General features: G+C 53.6%; 1 protein-coding gene across 17 annotated transcripts in view; it reads right to left on the reverse strand.

The window, feature by feature from the left end:
- Positions 1 to 21,293, reverse strand: part of NFIX (nuclear factor I X) — a 93,921-nt gene that overhangs the window by 61,230 nt on the left and 11,398 nt on the right. Inside the window, exons 1-2 of one of the 17 annotated variants that reach the window (XM_036110808.2) lie at positions 13,155 to 13,222; positions 4,152 to 4,683 (exon numbers count right to left, since the gene is read on the reverse strand). In XM_036110808.2, coding sequence (XP_035966701.1) covers positions 4,152 to 4,569 — 418 coding nt within the window. In that variant the 5' untranslated portion in view covers positions 4,570 to 4,683; positions 13,155 to 13,222. Of the gene's footprint in view, positions 1 to 4,151; positions 4,903 to 4,989; positions 5,235 to 5,682; positions 6,132 to 6,216; positions 6,605 to 13,154; positions 13,223 to 21,293 lie in introns of those variants that run through there. The other 16 variants (XM_078054853.1, XM_078054858.1, XM_036110807.2 and 13 more) reach the window with 16 other exon arrangements.

The following is a 21,293-nucleotide window of genomic DNA, read 5'->3' on the forward strand; positions in this document are numbered from 1 at the left end:
CTACAGGACAAATGACCCAGGTCCTTCAATAGCAACAACCCAAAAACTGCCGGAAAAGAAACCAAGATGGAGGAGGAGGACCACCTAGAGGTTATGAGTCTTGAAAGACCTATCGACCCATTGCAATGTGTGCACCTGATTTTTTTTTTTTTTTTTTTAGAGCTCTACGCCCAACATGGGGCTTGGACTCACGACCCTGAGATCAAGAGTCGCATGTTCTACCGACTGAGCCAGCCAGACACCCCTGTGTGCACCTGATTCCGATTCTGATCCTGACCTAGAGAAACCAACAAAATCAGATGATTAGGGAAATGTAAACACGGACTAGCCCGACCAAACTAAAGAAACTAAAGAAATTATTTTTAGGTGTGACAGTGATATTGCAGTTATGTTCTTCACAACTCCTTATCTTTAGAGATGTGCGCAGATATATTTACAGACGAAAAGCTACAATGCCTGGATTTTCTTCTAAACGACACAGCGTGGGTGGGCAGTGGGGGGTATGGATGAGTCGAGACTGGCCGTAAGTTGGCAAACTACTGGCACCGGTGAAGGGGGCTCCTTCTACATGTGAATTTCTCCATAATGAAAAAGTGGAGATAAAGGAAAGAACCACCACCCGAATATCTGGACTTCACGGGCCTCCACTGCCATTTCCATTCAGTAAAGCATTTTATTACTTTCAGATTTTCTTTTTAATTTTTAAGCAATCTCTCCACCCAACGTGGGGCTTGAACTCACAACCCGGGATCAAGAGGCACATGCTCTACCAGCAGAGCCAGCCAGGCGCCCAGATTTTTCTATTTCCTAGGGCCGAAGCCTAGGTTAGGGCAGGTCTGAAGATACCAGTTCACCTTCAGGGCCCCGTGGAAGGTTTGGAAAGAGTCTAGCAGCACTCCCAGACCAGCACAGCCATCCTTCCCCACACAAGCAGAGGCCTCCTGGACCCGCGCTCCCAGCCTATCTTCAACCGCCTGCCTTAGGGCAACCTCTTTGGATGGAAGGACATCATCAGGGATACACTTTTCCTCCTCATGACAGTGCTCTCTGATCCTGAGCTGCCTCAACGTCCCCTCCTAAATGGGACAAACACATGGCGAGACTCCTTCCCAGCAGGAAGGCTAACCCTCATGGAGGCCGTAACACACTCTGGGCGGTCTTTTGGACGCCGCACACTGGGAGTGCAGCTCCAGACATCACACACACGTCCTAGATTCCCTCCCCAACCATGGCTCCTCTCGAAGCTTCATGTGGGGCAAAATAAGAGCACGCAAGGGCCACGGATGACGACGGCACGTGGAGGTAAAGCAGTGCCCTCACGCTTTGCACCGTGTCAAATTCACTTGTCGTCACACCCAGCACCACCAGCTCAGCCCAGGCTGATCCTTCGGCCCAGTTTTAAGGGAAGAAAAGGACTTCTTTTAGAATCCACGGCAACTCTTGTCTGAGCCCTTGCCACCCTAGCCCCCACTCCCAGGTTCCAGGGCGGGGAAGGAACAAGGGGCGGCCTGCTGAGGACGTCGGAGTGCACGGGCATGGAGAAGGCTGTGCTGTCACATCGATGCTGTCTGGGGAATTAGCCAGGAGAAGACATCTTCTAGCACATTGGGGTGGCTTGAGGGCAAAGCCGTGCCTGCTCCTCGCATTCTTGAGACCATCTACCCCAGGCCCACGGGTGGCCCGTGCTGCAACGACTCACCCCTGCTTCTGCAGTGAGGCACGTCTGAATTAAAGCAATTCCAGCAAGAAATCCTACCTTCGTTGAAACTATCTGGAGTCCAGGGAGCCGGAGTAGAGATGAATTATTTAAAAATGTCCTCAGTTCTCCACTCAGCTTTTGTCAAGGAACTGGACCTCAGCCGGGACAGAAATGGCTGCGGTCGCATTCGATGGGGCATGAATTCGCTCATATTCCTGGGCAAGTGATCTCATTATAGCTGGGGGGTGGGCGGGGATGCCTCCCTTCTCCCGACACCTGCCTGGTTAGTCCAGGAGCCAGGAGGCTGGCCACAAACGGTCTCCTTCATCACACACACTTCATCCTACCTCAGCCCCGTGCTGGCAGCAGTCAAGAATTTGGCCTAAAATAAAAGAGGAAAGGGAAACAGCTCGGCTACAGGGATCTAGCTAGAGAGCAGGGTAGGAGGAAGCCAGAGAAAGATGAGTACTGATTTCCATCTCAGAGGCCCTAGTTCTGAAATCAGAAGATACCGAATCCCCTTGCAGAAGATCTATCTGACAGACACAAACTCAAGGCTCCAAGCTCCCCCAAAGCTACCTCCAGCACCACCAGGCACACACCCTCCCCACTCTAACTTGCTGTGTAGACAGAGAATGAGAGGATAACTTTTCAAATTTTTCTTTAGTCTCTCATTTCCAGAAAGAAAAAGGACGAACAGAGGAGAGGACTGGCAGTTAGGCATTCTTCATGAGGGGTCACGATAGTCACAGGGGGCCAGGTGTAGGCCTAGAAAGATCCATGGAGGGAGCAATGGCTTCGGGGGCCAGGGCAAGGGGGGCAGGCGTTGTCCACTGCCTCCAACCAACCACCAAAGCCACCTCTCAGAATGAGAGAGAATGTGACTGAGTAAGGAGAGAGGCCTCCAACACCACCTTTTCCTCCCCAGAGTTGTCCAACATATAAACCATCAGTGCCAATCCTAGTAAAGGTTACCTTCCTGACGCAATGCTAAAAGCTCCCCAAAATTTCATCTCTGGATTAAGTCATACCACTCCTCCCAACTTCCCAAACAGGCAAGGGAGTGACCACAGCAGAAAAGTGAGTTGCTTTTCTTTTTTATGAATGAACAGGAAGGAAGACACACACACACACTTGCGGGAAAGAACATTCACCAGAGTTGAAGTTAAGCCACATTCTGTTACATTTGCATAAAGAGAGAAAGAAGGGAAACAAGGGGGAAAAAAATACCGGAATGGTGGAAAGGAAAAAAAAACACACACACACATACACAGAGAAAAAGGTTTGGTAGCCCTCTCATTACAAGTTGGTTGGGCATAATGTAAACACACTTCTGCCTTGCTTAATCACAGAGTGCCGCCCGTTTAGGTTTCAAAGGCGGCAGTAAATTGGGCGTAGCTGAGTGGAGGCTAAAAATTAACCAGCCATCTCTGTTTCAATTTGTAAGAAAACAAAAGCGGAAAGAAATTATAAAAAGGGAAAGGGTGGGGGGGGCAGTGAAAGGAACAGAGGAAGAGAACTGCACCACCCCGACCCAAAATGCTGGGTAAACTGGAAAAGCAAAGAGGAGAACTGGAACTACTTGGAACACAAAAGGAAAAGGAAAATTTGCAGAGTTTTTGGATTGTTTGTTTCTCTCAGACCACCGCAGCAACGACGCTCCTCCCTGCCATGCCTGTGCTGGGGAGAGCCTCTGTGCTTCCCAGCCGAGGGGTGGGGGTTGTGGGCAGCCATCCTGGGGTCTCCCCACTGGAGCCACACACGGCGGAAGGGAGAGCGCACAGAACCTCCTGCTCCTTTTCACTTTCTATGAAGTCAAACGACTTTCCTACTCTCCGGCAGCCAAATCCCAGCCACAACAGCTCCCGCCTGGGCATCTGGGCCCCAGAATCTGCCTGCCTCTGCCTTCTCTCCTCTTTTCTATTCATTCTGGCTCCTAACCGGGGGTTTTACACGCCCCTCTCTCCACCGAACTGCTGCCCATCCCGCTTGTGCCAAATCCCGCGTTTCCCTAGGACTTGTGGGGAAGCCGCAGGAAAGCCAGCACCTGGCTCCCAATACTTCTGACTCATTTTAAATCTGAGCAACGAGTGATTTTTGTATATGTGTGGTAGTGTTCATCACCAACTCTCACCATTGTGGGTAATTCAGGGGCAGTGTGGCCCCAGTCCTAAGACCTGCAGCGTCTTTTGGGTAAGATGAGTCCTCCAAAGAGGGAGATGCACGACAATCCGGTAGGTACCGTGGCAAGGGAGCGAAGGAGGAAGAATGGGGAGGGTGGAGGGAAACAGAAGGGGACGGGGAACATCACACGGGCTGCAGCCCCCCCGGCAGGACAGGCGTGCTAGTTAAGCCCATTGCATGGATCCTTTGGAAAAGAAGAGGAGCGATACACACAAAACAAATGGCGGCAAGTAAAATAAAATGGGGGGGGGGGTGGAGAGTGACCTACCTGGAGTGTGGACAAAGTAAGCCAGATAAAGATCCAGTTCTTTGATTGTGACTCCAATGTGATGTGGCTGGACGCAGAGGCCGGGGTTCGAGCACTGGGGCGACTTGTAGAGCCGCTCCCCATCAGTACTTTCCAGGGGGATCCCCTTAAACAAAATCACCATGACCAGGTCCAGCCGCCACACCTTGTCGGCCTGGCGCAGGCAGTCAATCCGCCGGATCTTGCCCTTCTGGTCGGGGTTGGAGAGCACGCAGCAGGGGGGCTTCTTGCCCGTGATGGTCAGCACAAAGTCCTCTCGGAACTCAGGCCGGATGTCTTTGCGCAGCTTGGCCAGCAGCCGGGATGCCCACTTCTGCTTGATCTCAGGCTTCTCGCCCAGCAGCTCGTCCTTCACCGCCCGCTCCTCGTCCTTCGACATCCGCTTCTCGTGCTTCTTGAAGTACTTGCGCTTCCGCGCCTGCAGGTTGAACCAGGTGTAGGAGAAGGCGCGGACGTGAGGCAGCAGCGCCTCGATGAACGGGTGGAACTCATCCTGCAGGCGGCAAGCCGGGAGCATGCGGGGCGAGGGAGGACGGGAGGAGGGGAAGCCGGGGTGAGGGGAAAGAGAAAAGGAGAAAAGAAGCGTTAGAAGGGGGGCACAAGAAAAACCGCCGCCTCCTCCTCCTCCCCCCCTCCCACGACAATTTTCTCTCGTGATTGTTCTACAGAAGTGTGGTCTGGAGCCACCACCAGCCTCGCCAGCCGCTTGCTCCCATGTCAGCCTCAGCAGCCAGACAGAGGCACCCAGCGCCTGAGCACACACCTATTCTCTCTCTCTCTCTCTCCCTCACTCACTCACACACACGCGCGCACAGACAACGTTGCCGTCCACACACACACGCTGCTGGTATCCCCGCCAGGCTCTGTCGCGCCCATGACATCTCCATGTTCTATCGCTGCCGCAAACTCCTGTCAGCTCGCCCCAGTGCGGGGTCCGGTCTGCACCGACTCCCGTGGACGCCCGGGCTAGGCGTGCGGGGGCCGCCTCGAGTCCCGACACCGGTCGGGTTTTGGCCACCCCCAAAAAGAGAACATGACATCCAGGAGCCAGCGAGGAACCGGATTTGGCATTGCCCTCCCCAAGCTGTTTTCATTCTCTTTTCTCCTGCTCCAATTGGAACATCCACCCCAGCATTTTTTTTTTAATCAGATCTAAATCCTAAATATGTGATTTCAGCTTTGTTACCGACACCGATACTAATGTTAATCACAGTAATAAGGAACAAAACACTTCATGTTAGCACAAATAAGGTGGTTGCCTCGGCCACATTAGGGTTAAAAGCTACGTGGGGCGTCCTGCAGCCCCTTCCCCACTGACCCCTTCACCCTCTTTCCCACTCAGTCAGGTGACAGAGGGCTGGGCTCCCGCTTTTTGTTTTTGTTTTCGGTTTTGGTTTTTTTTTTTTTTTTTTTGCTTGTTTGCTTGTTTGAAGTTTAAATAATAATTGATTTCTGTTTACAAAAATAAAACTGGAAAAAATTAAATAATTACCATTGATCTGAAGCACCCGGCAAAGCCCAACGCCCGATTCTGAGCTTCTGGACTCAACAGAGTTGTGAGTTGGGGGCGGGTGGGGGGAGGGGGGAGGGGGAGGAGCAGGGGAGGAAGGTAAATGTTTTAAAGGGGGTTATTATTGGTGTTCTGGGGAATAGGGGCCGGGCTTGGGTGGATTCTCAAACCCTTCCCCCTCCTCCCCCCTCCACGCTCCATTGCACAGAAGGGGGAAATTAATATTTTTTTTGAAAAGGAGCAAAAAGAAAGAAAGGTCAGGGATAGCAAGCAGAGAGAGGGAGCGAGCCGGTTGCCACACACGCCAGGTAAACAAAAGCCAACAAAAAAATGTTCAATTTCGCCTCCTGTGCATCCTCTTTCAGTTTAAAAAGAGAGAGAGAGAGAGAGAAGGAAAATATGCAAAATTTAAAAATCAAAACCTACCTCCCAATCACCACCCCCAACACACAGCATACCCCACCCCACCCCCCACCCCACCCCACCCCCCGTGCAAAACAAAACAAAAACAAAAACCAGGAGGGGGAAAGCGGCAGCTGAAGAAAAAGGCTTTCGGCTTTGGCAGCGGCACAGGGGTGTAAACTTCGCGCTGCCTCCCTCCGCCTCTGAGCCTGATCGCAGGCAAAGGGGGAGCTCGCAGATTCCCGGGGAAGAGGACGAGTTCGGACCGGCTGCAGACCGTCGCTGGCAGACGCGTGCAAAAGAGAGAGAGGGAGTAAGGGAGGGAGGGAGGAAAGAAGAGAGAGAGGGAGAGAGCGAGGGAGGACGTGGATGGGATGGTGCTGTGTGTGTGTGTGTGTGTGTGTGAGAGAGAGAGAGAGAGAGAGAGAAAGAGAGAGAGAGCGCTGGTTGGGTTTTGGATTTTTTTTTTTTTTTTTTTTTGCTTTTCTCTCTTAAACTCCCTCTCTCTCCCCTTTCATGCTCAATCCCCATCCATTTGCCTGTGCCAAAGCCAGTAAAAGGGGGGGGGGGGGAGAAGGAAGAGAGAGAGAGAGAGAGAGAGAAGGATCCACCTATTTGGCAATGAGACATCCTCGAGCAGCCAATGGCTGTGTCCAAGGGGAGGAGGGAACCGGGCGAGCCGGGAGGGTGGGGAGAGCCCCCGGCAGTTGGAGACCAAAAACAATTTGCCCAATCGACAAGTTCACGTCTAATGAGCAAGCAAAGTCCAGCAGTTATGAATTTTTCATTCCAGGCTCCCACTCGGGTCCATTTGGCAGCAGCCAGCCAGCAAATTTGGAGGGGGGGTGTAGAGCTGGGGGGACTAGGATTGAGGAAGACACGGATTTTTTTTCTCTTTTTTTTAAGCCAGAAAAAGAAATAAATAAAGGCCTGGCTCGGGCGGGCGCCCCAGAAGGCCTTGGGGAGAGCAGCTGCGCCTTCTCTGTGTTTTGGTTTCAGTCTCTTTCTCTCAGGCCCTCACACTCTCTCTTTCTGGTTCTATTTCTTTTTTTATTTATGGAGCGCACAGGGGCGAGTGGAAGTTTTCCTCCCTGGCCATACACACGAGCCTGCGATGCTATGAATAGAAAGAGAAGAAAGAGAGCTCGGAAAGTGTCGATGCCAGCAGCACTTCCAGGGCAGGGACCTGGCGCCCAGGGTGCGGCCACCCCTTCCTCCCCGGGCCCGGCTGCCGCTGGCGGGAGCACTCCCAGACGAGGCGCACCCCCACTCCCAGGCCCCCAGCGAGCTCCACCGCCTCCCTCAGCCCACACCCAGCCACGCACGCTCCATTAGCGGTGACGAGGGATGCCAACGCAATGCAGCTCGGCTCGAGAAACTGCAACAGTTTATTAAAATAGCCTCCTGTCACAGCACTCCGCTGACAAGCACTACATGCAGCCACAAACACAACAGCCAATCCCAGGGAGAAGTGACAAAGGCAGGAAGATGGACACTACTTCCGAACAGTCACTGAGTCTTACGAGGCCTCCCCCCAACCCCCAGACACTTCATTCTTTGCTTTCTCCAGCTTTGCCCTCTCCACTTGATCTGTGTTTAAGTGTTTCTTGGTTGGAGGAGGGACAACACTCACCTACCCCCCAATTCAATTCAGACTAAAGGGCCCGAACCCCTACGGAGGAGCAAGGTGCAAGAGTGTACAAAAAGAAACCGATATAAAAGGGAGAAAGCGAAGACAGGAAACAACAAAACGGGAAGGAAAGGGCTCTAGCAGGAAAAGCGGGACAACTTTGGGGAAACCGAGTCATAGGGAAGCGGCCTCCCTCCCAGCCAGGCGGGAGGGTGAGCTCAGGAGAGGGAGGCCTGGGGTGAGTGCCATCTCCATGGGTTCTCTCTGCAAGGGGCTACTGAGCAGCCTGCCTTAGGCCTTGGAGAAGCTGTAAGGAGGAGACAGTTATTAAAAGAAGGGCAGAGACTTCAAACAGACAGGGAGAGGCTGATCCCGCTCGGAACTGTCCCTACAGCTGCCCTCTCCCCAGGTGAGGCTCAGCCCTCAGCTGGCATGGGGGGGAAAAGGTCACTGCTCACTCGTGCCCCTTTCTTCCCCATCTGAAACCCTATGCTCGGTGGCCTTCACGCTGGCAGAAAGGTTCCCGGAAGAGTGCCTGGGGTGTGCCAGGACAAAACATGCAGCCCTGGGCTGGCGCTGAAGCCTGACAATGGGAAGGTGCCGGCCAGCACCTGGGACCCCAGCCCAGGTCCTGAATGGTCTGAAGTGAGCTCACAGCTGACCCCAAGAGAAACAGAGGTGAGCAAGCAGGAGGCAGGTGTCATTGCAGACAGGCCTCTTAGAGCAGCGTTCAATAATTAACATCATGTTAATAACCAGCTTCAGTCCAATTAGCCAAAGATGTTAACTGAGTGACATAAGATACCAAACCCTGCCTCTCCACCTTGAGAGAAGCAATCTTACTTTCTAGAGTCAAGATGAGATGGTAAAAACCAGAAGTGAGTTTATATTTGGCACATGGGTGTTTTTCTGGCATTTTGATTTATACTAAATATTAGACACCGAACAGAAAATGGCCAGCATGGGCCTCCTGGAGAATTCTGGCATATTCCATCTCACAGACCACAGTGCCGGGTGGAAGAGTTGCGCTAAACATGGGTTGATTCTGAAACCGGTGGTGCAACTGGGTAGGTGGTGGGGAGATGGCGGGTGAGAGGATCCACGTGGAAGTTAAGGAAACAGGACAAGATCCATGATTCACTCCGGGATGGAGGAAGGGGTCAAAGGTCGAGGGAGTGGCAGAGAGATTGGACATAGAAGTGGCCCAGGAGGGCCGGTGGAGTTTCTCAATAGAGCCTCAGGGATCCACACAGAGCCCAGTGCGCCCCCTCAATGCTCCCTTAACGGGAGGAGCAACAGGCCTTCCCAGGAGAGTAACACGGAAGGAGAACAATCATCAATTGTCCTTCTCCTGCCAGTTGTTGTAACCTTGAAGGTGGGCAGAAATGGATTCCCAGGGAACACTCTCCCCTCACCCTGTTCCCACAGGGGCCACTGTCTGGGGCGTGTGGGGGAGTTTTCTGGAAGAGCGGCCTGAGGTCAGGGTATTCCTAAGGCTTGGAGAGGGAGGGGAGAAGGTCTCTCTCTTCTGTGGGCACACACAGAAAGGAATCACTCAGGTTCCATTAGAAACACTTGGTGTGGGGCGCCTGGGTGGCTCAGTTGTTAAACATCTGCCTTGGGCTCAGGTCATGATCCCAGGGTCCTGAGATCGAGCCTGCATCGGGCTCCTTGCTCGGCGGGAAGCCTGCTTCTCCCTCTCCCACTCCCCCTGCTTGTGTTCCCTCTCTTGCTGAGTCTCTCTCTGCCAAATAAATAAATAAAATCTTAAAAAAAAAACAAAACACTTGGTGTGCCCCCACCGCTGCAGCCTCCTCCTCCTCCATGGCCCTGGTGGTGGCTCTAGGCCCTGGACACGCCCCTCAGGAGCCCCAGACAAAAGGGGACTGTCCCCCTTTTGTTAAAGAGAGTGGAGGCTCTGTTGGAAGATTACCTGTCCCAGACCCAGCCTCCTTCCCTTGTCCCCTCCCGCCTGGGCTGAGGGCTCAGAGGCTCTGCACCCTGCGCACGGACAAGAGCAAGACAAAAAACCTTCAGACAATTCAAGGCTTCTCCAAGGGCTGAGTCACCCACAAGTGCAAGGGTTCAGGGGATGGAGAAAGCAAGGGGACAGGCAGGCCTCTGAGGAGAGGGGAGGGGGAAGAGAATGAGAGAAAAAACCAGGGAGAGGGAGAGGAAGCCAGTGATGCTGGTGAGAGCAGGGAGCAAAAAAAAAAAAAACTAAAGAGAGGGGGGGAAATAAAGGAAAAACCGGCAATTTGGGAGGAAAGGTATTTTCTTCACTTAAAAGAAAAATCGAGAAGCCAGAGAGAAGACTTTAAAAATTAACATGGGCTTTTTGGTTTGTGGAAAGGAATTTTTCTGCCTTTGCGAGAGAAAGGCCTCTCTTATTGTCAAGTATATAGAATTTGATTTTTTTTTAAAGCAACAGTTTTCACTGAAACATTTCTGAAATACCCATGCCAGTTTCAGACATCACTAGGAATAATGTGCCTCCAAAAGAAAAACACTGATCAGACCACAGAAAAAGAGGAAAAGAGAAAGAGAGAGAGAGAAAAGGAGAGAGAAGAAAGCCAAACCTGGAGAGAGAAAGCCAAGTTGGGCCCAAAACTGCAAAGAAAGAAAGACAAAGATAGAGGGAGAGAAGACAGGGCCGAGAAAAAAAAGAAAAGAAAAAACAAACAAACAAACAAGGAACATGGACAAAAAGACAAGGGCTCTGGGTCAGGGGCAAAAAAGAAAAACTAGCTGAAGAAAATGACTGCTTCTATCACAAGAAAGTAAAATGTGTGGTTTTCCAAAACTCCACAAAACAAATGGAGCCTTGTGGATTATTTAAGGGAAAATAGGAAAATTCATACAGAACCTTACTCAGTATTCAAAAGTCTTCAAGGAAACAAAATAATTTTCCCAGCCTGAGACAGGTTTCGAAAGCGACCCATACCTGCCAACAGTGAAACATTTAGAAGCATAAGAAGTTATATCTTTAAAGACAGGGCCGCCGTTTGAATGTTTCCTTATCTTTACAAAAATCCTATCTGTCCTCGTCCTACTTGCTTTAAGACCCAAATTTATTCTCTCAGACCCTGGACACATGCATATTATACATATATATATATATATACACACACACACACACATGCCAATTTGGATAACTATACACAGTGAGTGTATAACTAACTATATAACTAAATAACTAACAAAACCTTCATAGGACTAACCAGATATTTCAGTATCCATTTTACTACTGTCTATCTGCAGCATGGGTGAAAAAGGAAGCAGGAAATTTTAAAAAGCCACAAATCAGCCCTGATTAGTCTGCCCAATTCCTGGGATTTTCAACTTTGTATCCCCAACATCTCCCATCTTGTCCCACAGAAGAAGGGACACAAGAAGGCACAAAAGAAGGCAGTGTCCGGACTCTCCGGTAGAGATAGAAAAAGAACTGTAGGAAGCAAAAGGAAGGGGCCAGGCTGCTTATCCTAGAGGTAGGTGGGGCCTCCCCTCTCTTTGGGGGAGGAGGGGAAGGCGGGAAGGGGCTCTGCAGCCAGAGTAAAATCATCCAAGAATCTGGAAATGCCAGGCATGGAAACCAGAAAATGCACATTGCGAGGAGGCTCAGAGAATTTGGACAAAGCGGGTTTTTGGCTGACTTGGGCCTATTTTCCTCTGCTCAGGAAAGGCAGCCCCACACGATTTTTCTAGCGTCCTCGCGCTTGCTGAATGGAATTGCCCCACACCCCCATGCTGGGTCTAGGACACGGCCTGCATCAGAACCAGGCCGCACATTCCTCTCCTATAAAACCGCCTCCCTTTCCCTTCTTTTTCTCCTCCCGTCTACAAACTGGGAGCGGTGGCCTGGGATTGGGCCAACAGGCAGCCTCGTTCTGGCTCCAAACACTACCCTGCTCCAGGCACATCTCCCCTCACCCTCCTGGCACCAAATAAAATAGGGTAGGAATATAGGTATTGGGAAGACCATCTATTCTCTCTAGTGCATCTGGAAATTTACTTTCATCCTCTTCAGAGACTAGAAAACAAAATCACTAGTCTTTTAATTCACTATTTAGCTTGAAACTTCCTTGTGTCACCAAATAGAAATAAAAGCCGGGAAGGCCAGAGCCCTGTCCTCCAGCTGGCGGGCTATGTGGGGGTCCTCCGCGGGATGCACAAGGCAGAGGACAGCCGCGAGCATGGAGGGGGCAAGAGCAGTGCAGAGCCTGAGTCTCACCCACCTGGTGCGACTGGAAAGTGTCACTCCATGATGGCCAAGGGCCCCGGAAGATGGAAGAACCCCACAAGCCAGCTTCACAACTTTCTGTGCGAGCTGAAAACCTGACAAAAGGCACCAGCAAGGGGAAACCAGCACGTGAAGATGAGGTCGGTGTGGGGCCGCTGTAAGAATACCCAGAGGGCAAGAGAGGAGGCCAGGAGCAAATGGCAAAATGTTGAATATTTGCCTGAGGCCAGCTGTAACTCCCGACCCCACAAAAGGCTTAGGGATCCTCCAGGGGAGATGTTCCCCTCCCTCCCCTGCACCTCTGAGACTCCTCTTGTGGCCTTCCCAGGCCCTCTTTAAGAGCTCCATCAGGATCCATTGTGACACCACCTTGCGCCCCGCCAACTCCCCGCCAAAGGACAGAAGGCAGAAGGACCAGGGCAAGAGGAGAGTTTCTCTGAACCCCGGTCTCCTCCACCGGTCTGCACTCCTCGAACCCTTGGCCCACAGAGAGCCTATTTCTTGCAGTTACTGCGGTAAGAGGCAGTGCCCAGAGCCGGGGGCAGAGAGCAGGGTGGCCTGGATAGGAACAGCCTGGGATTTTCACTGCTTGAGGGCTCAGGGAAGCTGGGCCGGCCCTGTCTGGGCAAGCGGCTTCCCCAAAATGTACAATTTGAGGAGTTGGAAGGTAGACATTTTTCAATCCCTCAAAATGTATTGCTCCCCCCAACTAATTTCTTATCAGGATCATGGCCAAGAAAACCCGAGAATCTTCATTCCCCTGGTGTCTAGCCCCTGCGGAGGCTGGCACCAGGGTGCCGGGAGCTCGGGACCTGACCACCCCTCGGCCACAATCCACAATCCGTCCCTCTACGGCTCCCTTTCTTTCTCACCCTCTCTCCCCCTCTGTGTCCTCCAGCTCCAACACAAACTGTTTGCACGGGAAGTCTCCCTCTATGACCCGATTCAGCACACACAAGAGAAAACTGTGGGCGACAGACCCAACGTCCTAACGAACTTGAGTTAATTAATGCTAAGGAAGAAAAGAGGCGCCCTCGCTCTGTTGAATCACGGTTCACTAGCCCTTTCAGTTTGCTGTGGGTGGAGGAAAAAAAAAAGAGGCTTTTTGGTTCAAATATTTTTGGGGGGCGAAGGGAAAACAAAAACACCGCAGAAGGGCCGTGGAGGGTGAAGCTGTAGTACCTGCCCAGAGGAGCAGAGGCGAGGGCAGCCGAGAGCGTCCTCCCCGAAAGCTTCTGGCCTAAACAGTCCTGGGAAGGCCGAGAAGGGGAAAGAAAAGGGAAGGGATTATCAATTGATGGCCATCCTGTTCAAATAAATTGCTCAAAAAATTATACTGTCAGACTATGAGATACATATATATTTTTTTTAAAGCCCAAACCCAACAACTCCATTTGAACAGAGCCGTGAAGATGTTTTAATAGAGCAGAAAACCGAAATATGGATGGCATGCATACAAAAATTTAAGTGTGCAGAAAAAAACAAGAGGTGGTAAGGGGGGGGCAGGGATAACAGCTGCAATTTTGCTTTCCAGATGTTGACAGCAAAATGTAATTGGCAAGTAACTTCTTCCTTACCACTTTTCATCCTTTGGTCCTGAGATGTTAAAAATCCTACAGCTAGACCTGAGTCTGCAGGCAGTTTCCTGGCACTCCGTACACACGTGGATGGGTCTGGAAGCCTCGTGGGCCACACGCCTGCGAGCTTTTTTATCAGCCCACTAATTTTTACAAGCCCTCCCACCATTCTTTAGCGGGAGACCTAAGCAAAGCAGGCTGGAGGACATTCTTATTTAAATCATCATTTATTATCATTATTATTTTGTTAGGGAAGGCCTTTTCTTTTGAGGCTGGGTCTTCCTTTTTTTTTTTTTAAATAAATTTTTTAACTGAAATGTGTAAAAAGAAGAGCAGAAGATTGCACACTTCTAAGTCTGGCACTCCATACATTTTCACAAAGTGAACACACCTGTGTAACCCCACCCAGATTAAGAAATAGAACATTTTCAGCACTGCTGAACAGGCCTTTAGTTTTTAAGTTATAGAGGTCTCATAGTTTATATGCCTTAGAAACAGCCCCTGCCCCCACCAGTAATGTCGAATGCGAGCACCTATGTACACACATGTGTTAACAGAGCAGCATGCACTACTCATGTGACCACAAAAAAATGCACGGTGAAAAGCAGCCCCTCAAATCCTCACGGCTGCAGAGGGGTTTCGAGCCTCTCTGTCTCTGTCTCTGTCTCTCTCTGTGCCTGCCCAGCTCTGATCCCATCAACAGGGCCACCAACTGTGCAGCGGGGTTAACAGACCAGCAGGGCGTGTGTGGTGGACAAACAGGGCCCACCGAGCTGAAAGCTAAACAGTCATAGTGACCGAGAGGAGTAAGAGACCCTCAAGGGGAGTAAGAGACCCTCGGTTCACCCTGCCCGTAGGCAGAGACTGGGGGGTCTCAGGGGTGTGGCGTGTAATGGGGAAAAAGTGGCTCTGCAGAGCCAGGGATTCCTGAAGGGTAAATGAATATCCATCCAGGCAGGCTGCCCTCATTCCAGTCCCCAAAAGTCTATCAGGGAGAGGAGTGAGGGGGTCCTGGGGCAGAGCTGCCGCGAGAAGGGAGGCCCAACCCTGCTGCATCTGCCTCCCCCTTCCCTGGCTCCAGCCCCAGCTGGCTCCCCCCTCACTTTCACTCGCACTAAATTTACTTTATAATTTTAAAATTAAATTTTAAAAAAAGCAGGAAAGAGAAAGCACTGAAGGCAAAGTACCTCCCACAATATCTCTCCAAGGGGGGGGGGTTCTGCTTATGTAAAAAGACAAAATGCAAGGGATCGCGGAAAAGTCTAAGCACCAAATAACAAGGAAAATAAAAGAGAAACACATTTAATTAAAAACACCTGAAGCAAATAAATAACTAACTCCTTTGCAACTCGAAGCGGTGCCTGTGGGCACAAGTCCCTACCCCCATTTCTTGCCCACTTTTCCCTTTCCTTTCTCACTGGGAGCTGTGACTTCCCCCAAGCACTTCAAAAACCCCTTTTCTTTTTGAGCCCACCTACCCCACAACTGGGGGAAGGGCCGGGGCAGCCCTTAGCATCCCACCAGCCTGAAGCAAACCTCTGCAGCCCTGATGAAGCGCCCTTTCCTCCATTCCGACATCTCCCCAGGCCATGCCCACCACTGGCCCTGTACTCTGCTCCCCCGCCTCAAAATCTAGGCCCTCTAGGTGGTGGTAGCACTGTCCTGGGGCTGGACACCAGGCCCAGCCCTAGTGGGCAGCACTCTCCCCAACCACGGGCACCGGGCTGCCAAGTCGGGCTCAAGGACCGAATTTTCACTTCCTATTGCATATGGGGCCGGAGAAGAAAGAACTGTTCAGCTTGATTTAAAATATGACAAGGGATCTGAGCCCTCTAATCCTGCGATCTTTAGAAATACTTGATTCTTTTTTTGGGGGGGGAGAGTGCAGGGTAGGCATCAAGACTCTGCCTCTGAGACCCCACACCCCCCACCCGGTTTGACTTTCCCACCAGCCCGCCGCCTGGGAAACGCGCCCTCGGCTGGCACAGGGGTACCAGAGCCCGGCTCCTTTCTTCCTTTCTTTCTTTTTTAAATCGCTCTAGCGCAAACCAGGCAGTGGGTCAGGGCCCAGAGGCGGGGGAGGGAAGAGGAGAGGGTTGTCTCTGAAAGAGGGGAAAAAAGGAGAGCGAGGCTCCAACTCCGGGAGAAGAACGGCTGCCGCAAGTTTCCCGGCTTGTGCCAGTTTGGGGATTTGCGAATCAGACCGGAGCGGAGGGAAAGGCGGGCGAGAAAAAAAGCCCGCATTAAAACTAACCAGCTCTGCCTAAAAGCACGCTTTTCACCCTTAAATAAGACAATGACGAGGGGAGAGAAGAGACGAGTTATTTCTCACTCTTTAATTATTCCAATGCTTAGCATTATTTAAAAAAAAAAAAACCACACACATTAGCCAATGATACATTCTAACCCTCAACAAAGCTGGTATTTTTCTCTGATTACAGACTTTGCCGCGGCAAACCCGGGCTCCGACGACAGAGGCAGCGCAGAAGCGCGCTCCTAAATGAGACACAATTTTATTAAAATCATAATAATTCCTTGCATTTCTATAGCGCCTTTTCAGCAGCGGAGATCCCAGGTGCCCCATGCCCGGTTCTACGAGGGAACTGGCGACCAAAAAGCTCAGTCGTGAGGCAGGCGAGGCTCGCCAGCTCCACAGAGTGCCACCGGCATGTATTTTTCTTTCTTTTTTTAACAGCCCGTTTCCATCAGCCTCTGTCTCACGCTTAAAAAAAAAAGAAAGTAATAAAACTCCTTTAAATTTTTTTTTAAATTAAAAAAAAAAAAAAGAGGGAAAAGATGACCTGAAATATAAGGGGAGGGGGGAGCCAAGTGTGGTCTGGGAGCCTGGGGCCGGGGAGGTGCTGCTGGGATGGGCCGCCTCTGGGTTCAGGGTGCAGGGTCAGCCGCTGCCCGGGTCACCTCCCCAGGCGCAGCTGGAGTAGGCTGAGTCATCTGCACATGGAAAAGGAAAAGGACCTAACACCACCAAAGCACATTTAAGTAATTTGGACGATAAGAAGTCGGGTTAATGACTGGTTTCCGAGGGGGCCGGCGGGAGGCCCCCGGGGGGCTTTCACTGAATGCTGGGGTGCTGCTCGAGCTCTGGAGGGGTGGCTGGGTGGCTTCATGCGGACACCAGCCTCCTCCAACAGGTTAAGTCGGGCCCACTCCATGCACACGTTCTTTTCCCACTTTTCTATCCTTTCCCCCCTGGCAGGCCCAGGTAGTGCTGCAGAATGGCTGGCAGCAATGGGGCAGGGGGGCTTAGCACCCCAAATTCAAGAAGTCATCCGTGAGAGGAAAGGCAGTGTCGATCAGAGGGGATCTGGGGGGAATTTTTTTTAAAGGTTCTTGGAGACTGCGCAACTCCCGCGGCCTGAAGGCAGGGGAGAGGGGAAGGGAAAGCACATTTTCTGCCACTTAGTCACATTTCTTCCCGGTGCTTGCTGGAGGCCAAACGCCCCCAAACCCAGCCAACCCTCGAAACAAACAAAAATCTCCCCTGCTAAATTTCCCCTCCCTTATTCCCCAAAAAGAGGCGGCGGCTTGGGGAGAAATGGGGAGGCTCTTCGGAGGCCTGGGGTCTGGAGGCAGCGACGCGCGCACGATGGGGGGCAGAGAAGGGACCCTCTCCAGATTGGTGCCCCAAGGTTGCCCGCAGATTCTGGGGCATTTAACCCCAAAAGTCCTCCGCGCGACTAAAGAATAACAGGAATTATCAACATCGCATTCATTCCAAAGCCCTCGCGCGCATTATCCCCCTGTCGGGTATCCGGATGGGCACGAAAGAGGCAACTTAGGCAAAGGCGGCCCACAGCCCCACCCGGAGCGCTGGGGACCCAACGGGCTTATAGGCCAAAACGCCGCCATTTGAGCCCCTTCTGGCGGCGGCCTCTGCTGCTGCAAACGGCGAGGGCCCCAGAACGCGAACCCGGCAGGCCCTCGACGCCACGCGGGGTCACTTTTGGGTGGTCGCCGCGAGGGGTTAGGCCGCGCCCCGGTGGAAGGGCGCCCCGCCTGCTCGGTGCGGGGGAGGGGAGGCAAGGACCCCGCAGGGACCCGGCCTGAGGGTCCGCAGAGGCGTCATTCTTTGCCCCCGCTCCTTCACACCTGTTCCCGGTTTCCCCTCACCTGCCCGCGGGGGCAGCGGTCCTCACTCCTCGCTCAACGCCTGGCGCGGTTCCGCCCAAGTGACCCAACCGTCGTGTGCACAGGCGCTTGTCGCACGACGGCTTCCCGCCTTTTTGCCTCCGCGCACGCGCACGCCCGACTTTGCGCACGACCCGCTCAGGGCCGACCGCCCTCCGGTGCCCCAGGGCCGGGGTCATCCGCACCAGCGAGGGGTATGTTGTCCTTTCCACCCCATCGTGTGCGGTGCAGGTGACCGTGACCGTCAGCGCCCGTGTCCTGCCGCGTGGAAAGAACACAGCCCTCCCTCTGCCTGAGCCCAGGGAAGGCCTCCCCACGACCTTCACCCACCTGTGCCCTCCCCCACCCGGGGCGTGAGCTAATTGCAGCGGGTCCGGGAATACCAGGCACGAAAAGAACACCTTGGAGGCGACAATGAAAGGAGTTCGTAGGCGGTGGGCACCTGGCAAGGGGCATATGCTGGGGCTAGTGCATGGCACGGGTAGCACATTTCTGCCGGGGTTTGCAAAGGCACACGACGTGATGCACCGACTTGCGGGGGGTGGGGGTGGGGGTGGGGGTGGGGGCGGGGGGGGCGGGATATCTTCAGGGCGATGTGGGAGGCGGCCTGGTTGGGGCATCAAAGCGCTACCGTCCGGCAGTGGGACCATCTAGGGAGTCCTGAGACAACCCCCGCCCCACCTCTGCTCAGCAATGCGCTTCTATTTTAAGATACCTCCCACCCCTCCAAAATCCACCCACTCGCTCCTGAGGTCCCTGGTGCTCGAGGAGAATCTGCCTCCACCCCCAGGCGCACCTGAGGGGAAGGCCAGGAGGGCAGCGCAGGGTCTGAGCTGCCAAGCTGGACTCAGGGGGGCAAATGGAAGTTTCGCCCGAGGAGGGGGGCATTAAATGGCCTCTTTGTGGAGAGGAATTGTGGGCCGTCACTCAGGATTAATTTAAGCAGCAACAGCAAACACACACCAAAAAGCAACGTCTGGCCGCCAGCACCCACCCCCGCGATTGTGTTTCGGGGAGTGCTGCAGGATTCGTTGGTGTGGCCCGGCCTTTAAGAACGTGGGGCGTCCACAGTGGGAAGGGGGAAGGCTGCTGCCGCCTGGCCCCATGTCCCTGCTTGGTGAACAGTGTTTGTAGGTTTGGGACCAAGCCGAGTGGGGGATGGTAAAATCCAAGTCCAAACGTGGAGCATTGGGGGGGAGGTTCTGTGTAAAATATATATAAAGGTACAAATTTCCAGTATAAATATGTCACATGCAGGGGCGCCACTGAGTAGCAGTTATGGGGCGCTCACCTTCACCCCAGGGACATTTGGAGAGGCGCGTGTTCTAAGAGAAATCCGGCCCGCGGGGGGCGGAATTAGGCCTCCGATTCCGGGTCTCCTCCCCCAACAACCTGAATGCCGCTTTGGAGCCAGGTGCCCTGGGCGGCCTGGCAGGTGTGCGGCTCACGTGAAACACACGCGTGTGCAGGCTGGGGAGGTGTGTACCTGCGTGGGCCTGGAGCCACGTGTGTGGGCATCAGCGGCTCCTGTAGGCTCCCCGACCCACCTGAGCCCAGCACACCCCTGCGGCCACGGGGCAGTACCTGTGCTCAGAGCCAGGTCTGGGCACAAGCAGGGGAGTGCGTGTGGTGTGTGTGCGGTGTGTGTGAGAGGGGGACCCCCTCTGATGTCGGGCAAGGGCGTGTTTATGGGCATGTGTGCCCCTGGCAGTCTCACTACCCCCCATGGGGGTACCAGGCAAGGGTGTGCTTGGGACCCCTGTCTGAGCCTCTGTGCGGGAGTGTGCTTATGTGCGCACACGAGAGTCTGCCTGAGTGCCCTGCTGGCTTGTCGGACACGGGCATGCAGGTGCCAGGGTGCACCAGGATGCTGCACTGGGGCCATGCGCATGTGTTTTCAAGCCCCCTAGGAGAGGCCACGTGTGCTGGGGCCACGGTCGAGGCCAGCAGAGCCTGGATCTAACCCCTGGGCAGGCCAGGGGGCAGGGCCAGCTGCCCAGCCAGCCTCGGCGGGAAGTCATTGGAGGCCTGTTGGTTTTGGCCAGGGCCGCTCTAATGGGGGAAGCCCCGGGGAGCGGCAGGGGTGGAACAAAGAAGGGGAAAGTGAGGAAAGGCGGGCAGCAGAGGAGGAGGAAGAATCGCCCTGGAATGCGGAGAGCCTTGGGGAGTAGGGGTGCCGGGCAGCCCTAGACTCTGGGCCCTGTCTTGGGCTGAGGGACTTCACTGGTGCCTACGGCTGCCAATTCCCCACTCCCCCACTCCTTCGCCCCCACCCCCGCCCTGTGGACTGAGACCCTGGCCCCAGTCAAAGGCTCCTACCCACGAAATCCTGCCACCACGAGGAGCCAAATAGCATTTGGGTTGGAGAGCAGGGCTCAAATTTCCGCAGCAGAGGGCAGACAGTTTGAGGCCCCTTCCCCCTGTTTCTTGGCTGGACTGCTGAGAACCTCAGTTCTGCCCATCTGGGGAATGGGAAGGGAACTCCCCACAGGGAGGGCCAGGAGGGGGAGTCTCAGCTGAATAGGAGTGAGTCGAAAAGCAGGGTGACCTGTTTAAGCCTTGCTTGCCCCTGGGGGCCTAATTTCTCCCTTCCCCACTTCCAGCCCCATGACCTTGGCACTTGACCTTGTGGCCTCCGTTTCCTCATCTGTAAAACAGGTTACTCATACCTGCCTCATTTTGGGAGGGTTACAGGAGGTCATGTGCACACATGCGCACGCGCGCACACACGCGCGCACACACACACACACGCACACACTCCGCCTGCTGCCCAGGCATAATTGCTCTGGAGTTGGTAGCTGTTATTTTTATTGTGAGGAGTCTATGGCTGTGACAAGCTGTGACGCTTGGTGTGATCGCGTGAGGCTGGCTGTGCGTGCGACTGTGCCGCTGTGTGTGTGTGCGTGTGTGTGACAGGTTGCGTGTGAGACTGTGCGTGGACGACAGATTGTGCCGGTGTGCGGCAGTGCCTGTGACAGGCTGTCACTGCGCGACAGACTGCGGGTGGCGGGGTGTTGCGGGTACCGACTGTGAGTGGAGATGAGGCAGTGTGTGGGGCTGGGACTGGGGGACTCCCGAAAACCTACCTCAGTGAGGCTCTGGCTAACAGTGAAAGGGAGAGGCTCTCAGGGACCGTGGGCAGTAGGTCCAGTGTCCCCTCAGGCCTTGGCCTTTCTGTTGAGTCCAGTGGGACTCCACTTGCTTGCAAACCTTGGTAGGTGCCAGGTCAGAGGGACCCTATGATAAAGCCTCCCCGACACGTGCTGTTGTCAACTCAGGTTCCCCCCCCCAGCTCCTTGCTTGGGTTCGGAGGACCCCAGAAGGGTCATCAGGGATCTCAGGGTATGGAGGACCCTGGGTCTGGCTGGCTTCGGTGAGGGACACACCCCCTAAGCCTGTTTCCCACACTTTCCCTGAGCTCCAGGCCTGGACAGGGATGGTGGAGACCAAGAGAAGGGAGGGATTTGGGGAAAGCTCAAGAAAAGCCCGGAGAAAAATGGAGGGAGAAGGTGAGAAGACCAGAGACTTGCCTGGGACCTGGAGAACCCGGAGCTGCTTGAGGTTGGGGCCTCCAGTCGGGGTGGACACACATCAG

Source organism: Halichoerus grypus, chromosome 1 (genome assembly GCF_964656455.1).
Source record: "Halichoerus grypus chromosome 1, mHalGry1.hap1.1, whole genome shotgun sequence".
In the NCBI taxonomy this organism is placed as follows: Eukaryota; Metazoa; Chordata; class Mammalia; order Carnivora; family Phocidae; genus Halichoerus; species Halichoerus grypus.